General features: G+C 31.8%; 1 protein-coding gene and 1 long non-coding RNA gene across 2 annotated transcripts; one reads left to right on the top strand and one right to left on the bottom strand.

The window, feature by feature from the left end:
• Window positions 1-2,371: 2,371 nt before the first annotated feature.
• Window positions 2,372-3,475, bottom strand: LOC107933965 (uncharacterized). Its single transcript, XR_001693776.2, has 2 exons — window positions 2,990-3,475; window positions 2,372-2,666 (listed from the first exon to the last, which is right to left on the bottom strand). It is a non-coding gene; the product is annotated as an uncharacterized lncRNA (long non-coding RNA).
• Window positions 3,476-8,058: 4,583 nt separating this feature from the next.
• On the top strand, window positions 8,059-9,371 carry LOC107933949 (uncharacterized). The gene has a single exon (XM_016866270.2). The coding sequence runs from the start codon at window positions 8,379-8,381 to the stop codon at window positions 9,270-9,272; it is 894 nt and encodes a 297-aa protein (XP_016721759.2). The 5' UTR covers window positions 8,059-8,378; the 3' UTR covers window positions 9,273-9,371.
• Window positions 9,372-16,446: the final 7,075 nt, after the last annotated feature.

Here is a 16,446-nt window from a genome sequence, read left to right as displayed (position 1 = left end):
AAATATATATATATATACACTAGCTCATATTAGATTTGACAAGAACAAATCGTTTTAAAGGCATCTAAACAACTATTTGCTTAGATACATTCCAATTTTCTGGTAGTTTTAGATTATTTTTTTTAGATTTTATTAAATTTTAATTTTAAAAAATAATAAATATAATATGTTATGACTAATATTATATAAAACTACTAAAATATATGTTTGGAATGAATCTAGATAAATTGTTGTTTAGGTTTATTTGAATCTAGACAAAAAATTGTCTAAGTTCATTCCAATGTGAAATAATATTTATAATATTTTATAAATTTAAGTATTTTTAAAATTTTTTAGCTTTTATATATTTTTAACTTCAAAATAATAATAATAACAACAACAATAATAATATAAAAACCCAATATGTTATAAAAATTTGAAATATATAAAATTATTACAAAAGCATGTCTAAAATGAACTTGAAAAGAATTTATATTTTTTAAAATTTTCATATAATTTTAAATAATTTTAAATATTTTTACCACGTCTTATTGAGAACTTGTTACTTGTCATTGTTTGATAACAAACTAACGATCCTAACGTAAAGAAACTAAAATATGTGATGAAATATAAGTTCAAATACCACCGACTTAATGAAAATGGATAAGTTGAAGGGATACAAATTCAACCTTTTAAAAATTAGTGTTTAACCCATTTCACATGAAAAAGATAAAAGCTTATCAATAATTTTAAAATAATTTGAGTATTCTTATTACTGATTTTACTTTGGGGGGTTTAGAGCTAACGGTTTTGTGAATATTTGGTTAGTCGAATATTAAATTATATTTCATAATAGTATTATAAAAATGTAAAATTACAGGTAAAATGTGAGATTATTTTATTTGGTTTATTTGGTTAAAATATAATATTTAAGTGTTTAGTTGATAGAATGTAAGATTATTTAAAAGTACATTTTACTCAATTGTTCTTATTAGAGAATTTGTTTTTTTAACAAGTTTAGTTCATTTAATATTTTTTTAGTTTCAATTTTCATAAAATTATGACCAATAATTAGAATTCTTACGTTTCATTACAATTTATATTTTAATAAGTAATTATATTATGTTAAAATAAATTTATAAATTATAATTATAATAATTCATGAAAAATTATTGGAACACAACCATAATTATAGTTATAGCCATAATTAATATATTAATAAATAAGTTATTAAATAAATATAATGATTATAATTGTAATGTATAATATCTACTAGTTCACTATTAAAATAAATATTTTTTTATTAGTCTTAAGAAAAAAAAAGTCTAAATTGATTAGAATAATAAAAACAAATGGCAAATTGATTCAAAATTTGAGATTATGCCCATAATATAAGATTATCAAAGGAATAAGCTGTAATAAGATTACACTCTATATTACGAGATGGTTAAAATGTTAAAATTCAAACACCGTAATCTCATTTCAAAATATAACATTGCCCAACTTTCATAAGTTTTCATTTTAGGCACCACAAATAAAAGATTCGTAAATTGGGCACTATTGTTAACAACCATTTCCATTTTAGTCACCTAACTTTAATAAATTTTCATTCTGGTCACCCCTGGTAATTTAATGTCATTATACATTCATTTTAGTCACTCAACTTTAATAAATTTTCATTTTAATCACTCATTTTATCTTTTTAAAAACTAATTTTATTTTTTTCCAAAAAAAATTGAGTTTTTATAAGAAATTGAGTTATTCAAAAAAACTTTCAATTCTCTATTAAACCCAAGTTCTTCAAAAAAAACTTTTTTTTCTTTTTACTGAAAAAACCAAAAATTAATTCTAGAAAAAAACAATAAAAGAAATTAAAAAGATAAAAAAAATTTCTTATTTTTCCCGAATAATTTTCTATAAAATATCCCAGGTTTTTCTCTTTTATTGGGGAAAATAAAATTAATTCTAAAAAGGGGTAAAATAAAGAAAATTAAAAAAATTAGTTTTTCCCATAAAAAAGCCAAATAGTTCTCTATAAAATCCTATGTTTTTTTCCTTTTACTAGAAAAACTAAAACTAATTCTAAAAAAGAAAAATAATAATAAAGGAAATTAAAAAGATAAATTTGCTTTTACCTATAAACACCCAAGTTTTTCTTATAAAAACACAGGAAATTCCCTATAAAACTTTAGGTTTTCCTTTTTTTAGGAAAAAAACTAAAATTATGATTTTTTTAAAAATCATTTTTAAAAAGATAAAATAAGTAATCAAAAGAAAGACTTAATAAGGTTGAGTGGCTAAAATGAGTGTACAACGACCCTGAATTATGTCAGGTGACCAAAATGAAAACTTATTGAAGTTGAGTGATTAAAAAGAAAATAATTGTTAATGGTAATGTCCAATTTATAAATTGTTTTTATTTTCGTTGCTTAAAATAAAACCTATGAAAGTTTAGTGACCAACTATGTTGTTTACCCTACTTATAATACATATAATAAAATGTATAAGCCCAATAATGCTTGGGCCCAAGCAAATAAATAAGCCCAAATACTAGACCCAACCTACTAAACCTAGCCCACACAAAAACAAAATAACATAAACCCTAGGAGCCTATTTGCTTCAGCACCGCCGCAGCTCACCCTCGCACGCCGCCGCAAATCTCGCTCCACGCACGCCTTGACTTGTACCTGCAGCAACACACACAAACAGAAGAGCAAAAATCGGGCCAACAAACAACATAACAGATTTATTCAGATTTTTCTTTTCTTTTTCTCTTTTCTATTTCGGCTATAAAAGGCTGATTTCAAGTACTGTAAAGGGGGGGTTTCAGTTTAGAGGATACGAAAAACAGAGAGAAAATAGAGATTTACTTATTGATTTTCGAATACAAAAGGTGGTTTTTTTTTGGAGTTCTTGATTCCTAGTTTCAGTTTTTTTAATTTTTATTCTATTTTCATTTTATTTGTTTTATTTTTCGCTTAATAAAAAGGAAAAAAGGAGAGAAATTTACCTGGTGCCGTCGCAGAGTCCCCCCTCCGTCACAATCGGAGGTTGGGGTGTCGTCGGAGGCCAAGGGGCGGCCTAGTGGCGGCGGCGCACAAATGGGTTCAAAAATCCTAGCAGAGCATTTGCTCTCCTTTTTTTTTTGTTTTTTATGAGGGTTATTTTTTTCTTTTTATTTTTTTAAGAGAATTTTCATTTAAATAACTGATGGAAACGGCACCGTTTTGAAAGGGCCAGATCCGTGCGTCGACCCGACCCGGAGGGGAGGATCCGCGCGTTCTGGCCCGAATGGGGAATTTGCGCTATGGGTCCCTCCTTTTTGTGGCGCACTTCAATTAATTTCATTTTTATCTCTTTTAATTTTAGCCTCACATTTCGTTTCTGTCTCAATTCAGTCCGTCACTGCGCAACGTTTTATGGACGGGATTAATTTCGCTTTTAGTCCTCCATTGTTAGGTGCGTATTCATATTAGTTTTTTTAATTTTATTTCAAATTTGCCCCGCTTTTTTTTTGTTTTAATTCAATTTAGTTCATTTATCAGTTATTTTATTATTATTTTTATGCTATTATCATTGTACTATTATTTATTATTATCATATTATTTACTATCATTTTTTATAATTATTTCTAAACTTATATACGCATTTTTACATAGTATATATACATATTTCTTTGTATAAAATATATATGTTCATCAGCTTTAAAACATGCATGCATATATTTATTCGTGCGTTTTAAATTTTTTTATATGGTTTTTTATTTTTATTTTATTTTTAACCTTCACATACATTATATTTTATACATACACACTTTTTTATATTTTTTGTTTTACTTTCCTAATTTTTATAGACTTTATACTTTATATATATATATATACATACATATACGTCGTATAACATGTACACGTTTTAATATATTTATGTACACGTTTAAAAAATCATTATAAATATTTTTTTATTTACATACTCTATTATTTTTTATATATATATTGTGCATATATAAGTATTTAAATATATACATATACGTATTTACACGATTTTCCAATACATACATACTTATAAATTTTTTTATTTTGTAAATATATACACATATACATATTTTTGTATTTTATCCTTTTTCACGATTTTCAAATACATATACATGCATTTTTTTAGTTTTTTTGATTGATATATTCCATTCTATCTTTTTATATGTATCCTTGTACATGTGTGTCAAATATATGCATGCACGTATTTGTGAATTTACTTGTATATTGCACTTGTATATATATATTTTGTAAATACATATTCATATATGTTTTAAATTAAAGTTTTTGCTTCATATTATACATTAACTTTTAACATACCCTTTTTGAAATATATTTTGGTTTTAACCATACATCAAAGTTATTTTCTTGATTCAGAGCTTTTTTGAATAAAAACATTATTTGAAGTTTGGGATTTTTGAAGGAAATTGAGCCCTAACGTATTGGATTCTGACTTTCTTTGATGATCTTAAATAACTGAGGATGTTCTTTATTCAAAATGCATGAGTATAAAAATCATTTTTGGGAACTTAACTTGTTGTGTCCTAACGTATTGGGTGTGGCATGTTACTTTCTCAAAATGGAGATTTTCGCATAAAATAAAAGTGATATTCAAAGTTCGGGGATTATGAGGAATTGTACCCTAACGTATTGGGACTCGATTTCTTTACATGACTTGAACAATTGATTATCCTTTTTCAAATTCCATCATTTGAGCTGATTTTAAAATCTTTTTAACCTTCGACACTAAGACATTAAATGATCAATTTGGTACCGATTTTGGGCGTCACGAGCGTGCTAACCCTTCCTCGTGCATAACCGACTCCCAAACTCGTTTTCTCAAAATTCGTAGACCAAAATAAATTTTTAAGGTGAGCCGATCACACCTTAATAAAGGATCGGTGGCGACTCCTGTTTTTGTTTTGTCGACAACGAAATTTTTGTTTTCAAAAAAACAGTTTCGACATAAAACATATAAAATTATTTCAAAAAGTAAAAAATATAAATTTGTTTATAATTATATTACATAGAATAAAATATATAATTTTATTTATTATTAGATAGAAAATAAAATATTAAATATATATTTGCATTCAGGTTGAGTTATGCTCGAGCTTGAAAATTTATGTCTAAGGTCCAACCTTTTTTTAAAAAAGATATTGGTTTTTTTTTTACTCAAGCTCATTTTTTTTTATACCAAACCATATTTTGAGTATCATATTTTTATCCAAACTTTCAACTCATGGATGGGCCTTCGAGTTTGAATGAGTAACCCCACTTTTGAACAAGTCATGTCCAGTGCAATTAACCTAATTAATTATTCACTTGAAAATGATATTACACATCTTAACTCATTCGAACCTATAATCTCTAAAAATTTACAATAGGGTTAATATATACTATACCTCTTGAATTTGTCTGCTTGAGCTTAGTTGGTGTCTAAATTTTTCTTTAGACCTCTAATTAGTACTTAAAGTTGGGTTTCATCACACGCTTTGATACCTTTGTAGTAACGTCGTTAAAAATTGATGATGTTGAACTAACAAGCAACCATACCATGACACATGACAACATCTAATTAAGACACGTAGCAAATATAAAAAAAAAGTAAAAATCTTTAAAAGTATATAAATTCATAAAAAAATATAATATTTTCACATCCAAACTTGAATAACCATTTATCTAGGTTCATCTAAATCTAGAAAACATTTTGTTTAAATTCATTTCAAATGTGCTTTTTAGTAATTTTATATATTTTAAAATTTTAATAAAATATTAGGTTTTGTATTATTATTATTATTTTCAAATTAAAGAGATATAAAAATTTAAAATTTAAAAATTAATAAAATTTTTTTTTTATAAATGTACGAAGAATCAACCAAGAGAAATGATTGTCCAGATTCAAATGTATTTATACGCCTTTTTGTTCAGAGTCATTCTCGACTTACAATTTTTTAGTAATTTTATATATTTTATGTTTTTTTATAAATTTATAAATTTTAGTATTTTTATAAAACTTTAATTTATATTTTTAATAAAAATTTAAAAATATTATTAACCTTTTTTATATATTTTTATAAATTATAAATTATATATTTTATATATTCTTCAAAATAATAATATAAAAACTTGATATTTTATAAAACATAAATATATATTACTAAAAAAGCATGCCTAGCCTAGAATAAATTTAGACAAATATTGTCCATGTTCATTGTAGGGCAAATAACCAAAAAAGGCCGTTTTTTTTCAAAATTTACCGAAATGGACCGATTTTTTAATTATTTACCGAAATGGGCCATTTTCCGCGAAATCGCATCCACGTCAGCGTGATTTGCTGACATGGAATGAAATCGCGCCCTCTAGGACGCGATTTGCTGACGTGGCATGAACAGTGTGTTTTTAGCTTGGAAAACTTTGAAAGGCCATAACTTTTGGCTCGGTTGTCCGATTGAGACAAAATTTTTTTTGATTTCGAATAACTTTTCGAGATCTACGCGTTGGAAAACTGCCGAAGGCGGTTTGCTTAAGTTTTCGTTGAAAAAGATCCTTTTTTGCCCCTAAATTTTGATTTTTTCGGTTTAAAATTGAATTTTGAAACATTCAAATCGTTATTTTCCTCATTTATTTGAAGTAAACACCGGATATTTTTTTACAAAATTGTCTTATATCATCCTGTTATAGGTATAAGTCAGCTCATTCCACTTTTGAGAAGTTCCCTAAAATTTTTCATTTTATTCAATTTAGTCCCTAAAACCTAAATAGTCATATTTTCAAATCTAAGCTTCGTTTTTCAATTAAAATTAAATTTCATCCTTCCATAACATTCAAATATTCTTAAATAAAAAAATTTCGTGCTAATTTTGAAATAATTACACTTTAGTCCCTATACTCGTAACTAACAAATTATACTTTACAAATTAGTCCCTATTCATCTCTAAGAAATTTTCCAGCGCGTAGATCTCAAAAAGTTATTCGAAATCAAAAAAAATTTTGTCTCAATCGGACAACTGAGCCAAAAGTTATGGCCTTTCAAAGTTTTCCAAGCTAAAAACACACTGTTCATGCCACGTCAGCAAATCGCGTCCTAGAGGGCGCGATTTCCTTCCACGTCAACAAATCACGCTGACGTGGACCCGATTTCCTGCGCGTACCCTGACATCGCGCTGACGTGGACGCAATTTCGCGGAAAATGGCCCATTTCGGTAAATAATTAAAAAACCGGCCCATTTCGGTAAATTTTGAAAAAAAATGGCCTTTTTTGGTTATTTGCCCTTCATTGTACTCTGAACAACTATTTGTCCATATTATTTCTTGATGTAAAACAAAGTTTTATACTTTATTTCTAAAATATTTGTATATTTTCCAATTTTATTAAAATTTACATATTTTTTAATTTGAAAATAATAATATGAAAACATGATATTTTAAGTAAATAAATAAAATTGTTAAAAAAACACATCTAGAATGAATCTCAACATATTGTTGTCTAGGTTCATGAGAAAATTTTTAATACTTTTTATTAATTCATTTTTTATATTTTTATTTCAAAATAATAATATAAAAGTGAAATTTTATAAAAGAAAGTAAAATATATCAAACTAATAATAAATATATAATAAATATGGACAAATAATTGTTAAATTTAGATGAATCTAAACAATAATAATGTATACTTTTTATTATTAATTTATATATTTTTAAATTTTTTATTATTTTTATTTATGTTCATCATGTATCATAATGTGAGGCTAACATCAATTACGTGTGATTGTTGTCAATGCCACATTATCATTTTCTAATGACGTTAAGGCAGAGATATTAAAATGTAATCGATTCTAAATTTAAATATTTAATTAGATAAAAAAAATTAAATACCAACTAAATATTAATAAATAAATTGAAAAGGAAAGTACATATTAACTATGTATAATAACATTAGTGCGATTTAAAATAATACTGATTCATATATAATTGGATTTGAAAGACAATCACAAGAATATAAAATAAAAAATATATAGTACTGAATTAACTGATAGGGTATTAATTAAAAATTCAAATGAAAGTTGCTTTTCATATATAAAAGAATTAATATTAAGGCTCGGTTATCCATTTAAACTCGAATATCAAAAGGCACAATCTGATATGATGCAAACACAGCAATTTATTGGAATATTCGACTTAAAATTCCCCCGTAAATATAATTTATTCACTTTCTTACCAGAAAAAAAAAAATCAAGCTGGGTTTCCCTTTTTTATGTCCCTCACATATCCCTATGTTCTTTCCCGTCTCTCCTATTTAAATCAAAACTAGTCAACACCAATACCCCTTAAAACACAAACCCGAGTTTGTCGTATAGAAATTCTTTAATGGCTCGTTCTGATAAAAGAGTTAAACGAGTTACTGACCCGCTCGACGACCGAGTCAAGGCTCGTCTCGTCGGCGTCAGTTACGACAGTAGCGGAAGCGAACATTCTGCCGCCGTTGTCGTTGAAGATGATGATTCGCCTTGCCTCTCGGAGCTTGTTCACAGTTTTCTGGAAGACGACCACGATGCAGCTGAACAAACGAGTTACAACTCTGACTCAGATCGAGTCGACTCAAACCTTGACTTTACCGATTCGCTTGAGATCATCATCAAGTCAACCTCTCTTAACAACACGGATTCTTACAGGAATCTGCTTATGGCTCACGTTCTGAGAGCAATGGAGATGCTTTCTTTTTTCAAAACAGATAAAGCAATTTTCAGGCGTAAAGTAATGGCTTATCTTCGCGAGGTAGGCCACAATGCGGCGATATGCAAGACCAAATGGAGCTCCTCTGGAGGCCTAATTGCCGGAAACTACGAGTTCATAGACGTGGTGCAATCCGCAGCACGCACGGGCCAAAACCGGTACCTCATTGATCTCGATTTCGCTTCCGAGTTCGAGATCGCCAGGCCGACGACCGAGTACTCGAGGCTGTTACAACATTTGCCTAGGGTTTTCGTGGGAAGAAACGAGGAATTGAAAATGATCGTCAAGGTCATGAGCGATTCGGTAAAAAGATCGTTGAAGAGCAAAGAACTAACCCTCCCTCCATGGAGGAAAAACCGTTACATGCAAAACAAATGGTTCGGTTCGTACCGTCGAACGACGAACCAAATCCCGGCGAGCTCCAGCTCATTGACCCCCTCGGCGGTACATCCCGTCAACATCGTGCAGTGCCGTCACGTTGGGTTCGACGTAACAGTGAACGGCCGTTTGTTTGTCCGTACGAGATAATAATTTTGATTTTGACAGACGACGATAAACGAAAACAGGAATAGATAATAATGCGAGGAATATTTGTAATCTTTAGTTATAATCAACATTATTTTCTTATTTTACCCTCAATTAACCTTTTTCTTTTTTTAATTATTTGGTGTGTATCGTGAGACGAAAAATTAATAAATATTTCGTGTAACGCGGCTAATACACATTGCGTACAAGGCGACCACATAGTTTGGTCATTAATCACGTGTTTACCACGGAATCTGAAAATTCAGTAAAAATATACAAAAATCCTGACCGTCGAAAATCTCAATAAAGATTGGCCTCCCCTGGTGAAAGGAACACGTGTTGGAAAACCATTTGGAGTACAACTCAGAAGATGGAATGAGGATGGCGTGGCAATAAGTTTGGATGTGACGCTGCGGAGGGTGTTGTCTTCTAGTTAAATTATATAATACTATATTTTTAAAAAGTAAATAAATCAATCTGATATTATTTTTTAAAAATAAAGAGAGAGGTTTTGAACTGCATTATGGAGAAGTGGGGGCAAAGGGGTAATAATGAGGGGACAGGAGTGAAAAGGAAAGATAGTGAAATGGATAAGGTATTATGTTAGTTTATTTGGCTTTTGAGAGAGAAAGAAGATAAGAGAGAAGGGAAATTATTGTCCTAGGCTTTTGTCATATGGGTAAGGGCAATTAGGGAAAGGTAGAGGGGTGGATGAAGTGTCCCAATGGTGAAGTGGGTGGCCACTTCTGGTTGGCTTCTGATTTCTCAACTGAGAAGGTAATCACCCAGATTTGGGATTGGCATGAAATTTGCTTCCCTCTTTTTTCTTTTTTTTTTTTTGGGTTGGGGGTACCGAATGAGCAAATGGCACTCCTTTCGCCACACCATTGGCCCCTTTTAGCTTTGGTAGGGTCAAAAGATCTTTTACTTTGTCAATCTTGCTGCTGATCTTATCTGTTCTTATAATATTAGAAGCATAAATGTATAACTTTAACGAGAAAAACATATTATCTGATATTTAAAATATGAATACTTTTAGGAAAATTATAAAAATATCATTAAACTATTATCTTCATTTTATTTTGGTCACTAAATTATTAGTTTTTTTATTTATTCACTAAATTTTTTGAAATTAAATATTTTAGTCACTTTTTGTCATTAGATGAGTGTCGAAAAGTTTATATAGGCTTTTTTATTGGTCTAATAACAAATTAGCCTTTAAATATTTACACATTATATTAATTTGATCTTAAATATAAAATATTCAACAAATTTAGCCATCAATGTTCACAAAAATTTTCATTTTAGATTGAATTCTAAAAAAAATCAATACATTTAGCCCTCAAAATTTACAAAATCCATCAATTTTATTCTATTTCAATAATTTTTTTAAATGTAATTTTTTAACTACTATAAATTTAATTCTATTTCAATCTAAAAAAGATTATTTCACTAAATGATTTTTTTCTTTTAATTAAGTATATATATATGAGTTGTTATTTTATAAATTGATGGTTTACATTTATATACAAATATAGATGTTGGTGCTTGACATTGTACTTAGAGACATTTCCTTGATATTGCGTACACCCGGAACATTTATTATCATTAGGATTTATATTTGATAACTTATGATTTTTTTTATGATGTGTCATTAGATTAAATAAATAAAAAGATAAGAAACGATGTGACCATCATTGGTTTCTTTAACCATGTGAAATCAAAATCCTCCAGTCAAAAGATATGAATTTAATAAAATGGCTAATCTTTAATGATAGTAATTCAAAGATTATATTTATCGTAAAAAATAAAAATAAATAAAACTACGAAGGAGAGATAGTATGTCCTTTCTGTGACATTTGAGTGTATGTATTTTATATGACATTTGTTTAGTTCTATTTTAGTATCCTTCGATTTTGGCTCTATTTCAGTTTGTTCTTGCGTTATGGAATCAGCATTAGCAGATCTTCGCTTGGAGGATGAGGAAGAAACGGGAGAGACGGTGGCATGGGAGATGGCCCAAGAATCTGAAGTACATAATAAACAGTCTTATTTCCTTCTGGTAGACTGTTTCTTGACGACAACCATAGTTAATTTTCAGTCTATGAGATCGGTCATGGTTAATCTTTGGCATCCTACAGGAGGGGTGATGATCACAAATATTGGTGAGAAACGGTTTCTTTTTAGATTCTACTGCGAAGTGGATTGGGATAAAGTTATTAATGGCATTTCTTGAACTTTTAACAACCATTTGTTACTATTAGCAAAGATTAAACCGAATAAGGAACCGTTGGAGGTGCCTCTTCTTTTTACCGCTTTATGGGTCCAGATCGATAATCTTAGTTTGGGCATGCATTCGGAATCTTTGGCGAGGCAGTTTGGAAACTTCATTGGCACCTTTTTAGAGTATGATGCGAATGCTATTGTTGCGGGTTTTCAAAATTTCATGAGAGTTCGGGTGGAAATTAATGTCTGTAAATCGTTGAAAAGGAGGAAAAAGCTTCTTTTTGCCAAAATGAAGGAATGCTATGCCACCTTCAAATATGAAAAGCTCACTACTTTTTGTTTTCTATATGGAAGATTAGGACACGGTGAGAGTTATTGTCCTATTCGCATGGTTGAAGGTAGTAAGGATTTGCTGTTGGCATGGAGCATTTCCTTGAAAGCGCCGCCTCGAAGGACGGTCGGCGACGACAGCATCTGGCTGCTCAAACCTGGGGAAACTGGCCAGAAATTGCGGAATTTTTGGAAGTAATTAGTGGAGAAATTTTAGGGATTCTAATCCCCCTAAATTTATGGTTGATGTTGGCAGATTTTTTAGGTTGAATTTAGCTGGGAAATCAAATCTTCCCAATAAGAAATGCAAGTTGACTTGGAATTAATGAATGAAGGAAGTTTGGAGGAAAATAGGCCAATCTCGATTAATAATGGTAAGAAACGACCCAGATCAAAAAATGTATAATCGGTTGCTTTCTCTATGGATTTGGGTGAGACTTCTGGCAAGCAGAACATGTTTTGCCAATCTGAACACTCAGTTGAACCTGCAGGGCAGGTTAGCCGATCGCAATGAAAATCCTGAGTTGAAACGCTTGTGGGCAGGGGAACCACGGTCTGTTCATAGAATTCAACATTTGCTGAAGGGTTATAATCCCCAAATTGTTTTTCTTATTGAGACGAAAGTGGATGAGGTTTGAATGGACAGACTTCGGGAGAAATTCAATTATCAAAATAGGATTGATGTTTCGGCAAGTGGCTCCCGCAGTGGTTTGACGTTGGGGTGGAAAGATGGTATTTTCGTTTCTTTGAAAAGTTTCAATGAGAAATATATCGATGTTTTAATTTATACTAAGGATGTGAATGTTGATTGGTGTTTTACTGGTTTTTATGGTGATCCCAAGAGCAGAGACCAGGTGAATTCTTGGGCGTTACTATCCCGTTTGTGTAATTCTTATTAGGGTCCTTGGATTGTCATGGGAGACTTTAATGAGATTGTCTCTAATCAGGAGAAGAAAAGTGGGAATACAAGGAATGAAACTCAGATGGCCAATTTTTGAGAAGTTTTGGCAGATCGTGATCTTTATGACCTGGGTTTTCATGGACGATGGTTTACGTGGGAACATGGCAATTTTGCTGCCACTAACGTTAGGGAAATACTGGATAGGGGTGTTGCAAACCCAACTTGGTCTGAACTGTTCCTGTTTTACCGTATTGATCACTTGGTTAGTCCTTGCTCGGATCATTGTCCGATATTATTGAATACAATTGCCTTTAGACTGATTCGGGAGGAGGACGGTTATATGGCTTTCAAATTTGAGGTTGATTGGTTATTGGAGGATTCATGTAGCAAGAAGGTGGCTACTCTTTAGAGTATTAATAAACATCTTAATGTCCCTGATCGTCTTGTAGTTATGGGACAGGGTTTAAAGAGCTGGGTTGCTAGAGTTAAAAAGGATAAAAATTACCTGCTAAAAATTCTCAAACAACGGCTTAATGATCTTTATTCGGCTCACCCATCGGATACAACATTGGTGGATATTATTGAAGCTAAATTGGATTATGGGATAGCCATTGATAAAGAGGAAATTTATTGGAGTCAAAGGGCCAGATCGAATTGGTTACAGTTTGGGGATCAGGATACAAATTTTTTTCACAATTTTGCGTCTTATCGTCAACGTTTGAACAGGGTTAGATGCTTGAAGGATTATTTAAGGATTGAACACACTAAGAATATGGCTATGATGCATACAACTATTAGTTATTTCATTGACCTTTTCTCTAGTTCGAATAGTAAAAGGGCGAATGAGATCTATAACTATGTAACTCCTAAAATTTTAGCTTCTACTAATGATAAGCTAGGCAAGGATTTCCAAGATGAGGAGATTGGATTGGCGGTTAAAGAAATGGGAGCTACAAAGGCTCCGAGCCCAGATGACTTTCATGCACTATTTTTCAGCATTTCTGGGAGGTGATTGGCACGGATGTATCTCATTTTTGCCTCATTATTCTTAATGACAGTATGGACGTTACGGAGGTAAACTTTACATCAATTATGTTAATTCCTAAAACTCCTAGTGCAGATAGAATGTCTATGTTCAGGCCGATTAGCCTCTACCCGGTTTTGTATAAGATTATGTCTAAAACTATAGCAAATAGACTCAAACTTACACTAGATGGTGCATAGACGAAATGCAAGGCGCATATTTTCCGGGATGCCTCATTTTTGATAACACTCTTATAGCATATGAGGTCCTTCATGCTTTAAAGGGAAGAAACAGAGGAAATAATGGGTCGTTTGCCCTTAAACTCAATATGAGTAAGGTTTATGATCAGGTTGAATAAGATTTCATAAGGGGTATGATGTCTAAGCTGGGTTTTTCTGATCGATGGGTCCATCCGGTATTGAACTGTGTTACTTCAGTCTCATACTCAGTAACTCTTTAATGGCAGGTAGAGTGATTGTTTCTATCCTGGTAGAGGCTTGTGTCAGGGTGACCATCTAAGCCCGTATCTTTTTCTTATTTGTACGGAAGAACTTTCAGCCTTACTAAATTCGGCTAGAAATAATAGGAGATTGAAGGGGGTAAAGGTTTACAGGGGTAGTCCTATGATCACACATTTGCTTTTTGTTGATGATAGCATCCTTTTTGGGGAGGCTACCAACCAAGGTGGTCAAATAGTCCAAGATATCCTATAGTCTCATGAAAGAGCTTCAAGTCAGAAGGTAAACCTTGATAAATCTCTTATCTATTTCAACAACAATGTTACTGAAGAGGTTCGACATCGTTTAACGAATGGTTTCGGTAAGACAATCTAACCATATGGAGAAATATTTAGGGCTTTCGATGATGTTTGGTAGGAATAAAAGAGAAACTTTTCGTAGTTTGTGTGAGCGGATGAGATTTAAGGTGCAAAGTTGGGGTGCCAGATTATTATCTTAGGGAGGTCAGGAAGTCTTCATTAGAGTTGTTCTATAGGCGCTTCCGACTTATTCAATGTCATGTTTTTTTTTATTTCCTAAGGTTCTTTGCTTAGAGTTGGAATCAATTATGTGTCTTTTCTAGTGGCAAAAGAGCTCAACTAGATGGGGGATCCGTTGGTGTAAATGGAGTGATTTGTGTACTCCAAAGAATCTTGGTGGATTGGGATTTCGTGATCTTTGCATATTCACTGTAGCCTTATTAGTTAAGCAAGGCTGGCGATTGCTCACTAATCCCGCATCTTTACTTGCACGTATTTATAGTGTTAAGTACTTCCCAAACACGTCTTTTTGGAATGCAAGGCTTGGTTCTTACCCATCTTTCACCTGGAAGAGCATTTTTGCAGCTAGGAAGTTATTGGTAGACGAAATTGGGTGGAGTGCAAGTTCGGCCGTATAATTAACATCTGGGAGGATAACTGGCTACTGAAAGGGACCCCTGCTATTAATAGTTTTAATACAGGCGATGAGAATATATTTCTGGTGGCTGATTTAATAGAAGCAAATAACAGAATCTGAAAGACTGATCTTATTATCTTATTACCAGATTGTTTCCCTTTGAGATTGCCACGGCCATCTACTGTACTCCACTGTCTGAATATGTTGATGATAATGTGCCAGTTTGGAAAGGAGAACATACAGGACTTTACAGTCAGGAGTGGCTACCAAATGTTAACATATGCCCCCGATTATTCAGACTCTACCAAAGGTAATATTGACTTTTATAAAAAATTTGGTCTCTCCAAATCACTCCCAAAATTAAGATAGCAAATTGGAGAATGTTACACAAATTTATTCCTACAGCATCTATACTTTACAATAGAAGACTTGCTTCTTCCCCTATGTGTCCTCGTTGTAATATTGAAGCTAAGACTCCACTACATATAAGTATACAGTGTGGTCTGACATAGGAAGTTTAGAGATGGGTTAAACTTGAATGGTCTCTATCTGGTAACCATAAGGACTACTGGAGTTGGTTTACTTACCTAATAAGATCAAGTGACATCCACGCCTGTTCTATCATCGCCATTACAATTTAGGCTTTGTGGTTCGCTCAGAATAGACATGTCATGGAAAGGAAAGAACAACATGCACTAGAAGTTAGTGCCAAAATAATTAGCCTTGTTTGTGAACTAAAGGAGCTAAAAGCGAAATTTCCTAAGGCGAGAATAACGATGAAGCAAAGCTGGACCCCCCGATGGATCTGATGCTCAAGCTTAACTTTGATACTACTTTTCATGGCCAAAGCCATCAGTCTTATTCTGGTTTTGTTGTTAGGAATGCCCAAGGCCAGGTTTTGGGAAGTGGAATGGTAAGGAACAATTTTGTCTCTGATCCTTTCGTGGGTGAAGTGCTTGCTTGCCTCGACGGTCTGCATTTTCCCACTGACATGGGTTTTTCGAATTTAGTGGTTGAAGGGGACTCAAGATCTACCATTGTACGTATCATTGAGAAGGGTAGGGCTAGATCTGCCATCGGGGTTTATGTTGAAAATTAAGTAAAGAGCTAGAATGTTTGATAGAATAATTTTTAGATTTGTTGATCGGAATGCGAATAGGGTGGCCCCATATTCTAGCTAAAGCAAGATCTACTTTCAGGGAAGTCCGTTTTTGGGTAGAGGATGTACCTGATATGGCTGTGTTGGCGATGAAGGCTGAATGCCCGATCCTAGTTGCGCTAGATTAAGGTTTTCTTCATCCT

Source organism: Gossypium hirsutum, chromosome D07, assembly GCF_007990345.1.
Source record: "Gossypium hirsutum isolate 1008001.06 chromosome D07, Gossypium_hirsutum_v2.1, whole genome shotgun sequence".
NCBI classification, from domain to species: domain Eukaryota; kingdom Viridiplantae; phylum Streptophyta; class Magnoliopsida; order Malvales; family Malvaceae; genus Gossypium; species Gossypium hirsutum.
The sequence above is the reverse complement of the archived record's forward strand: the minus strand, read 5'-3'. Positions and strand labels throughout refer to the sequence as shown.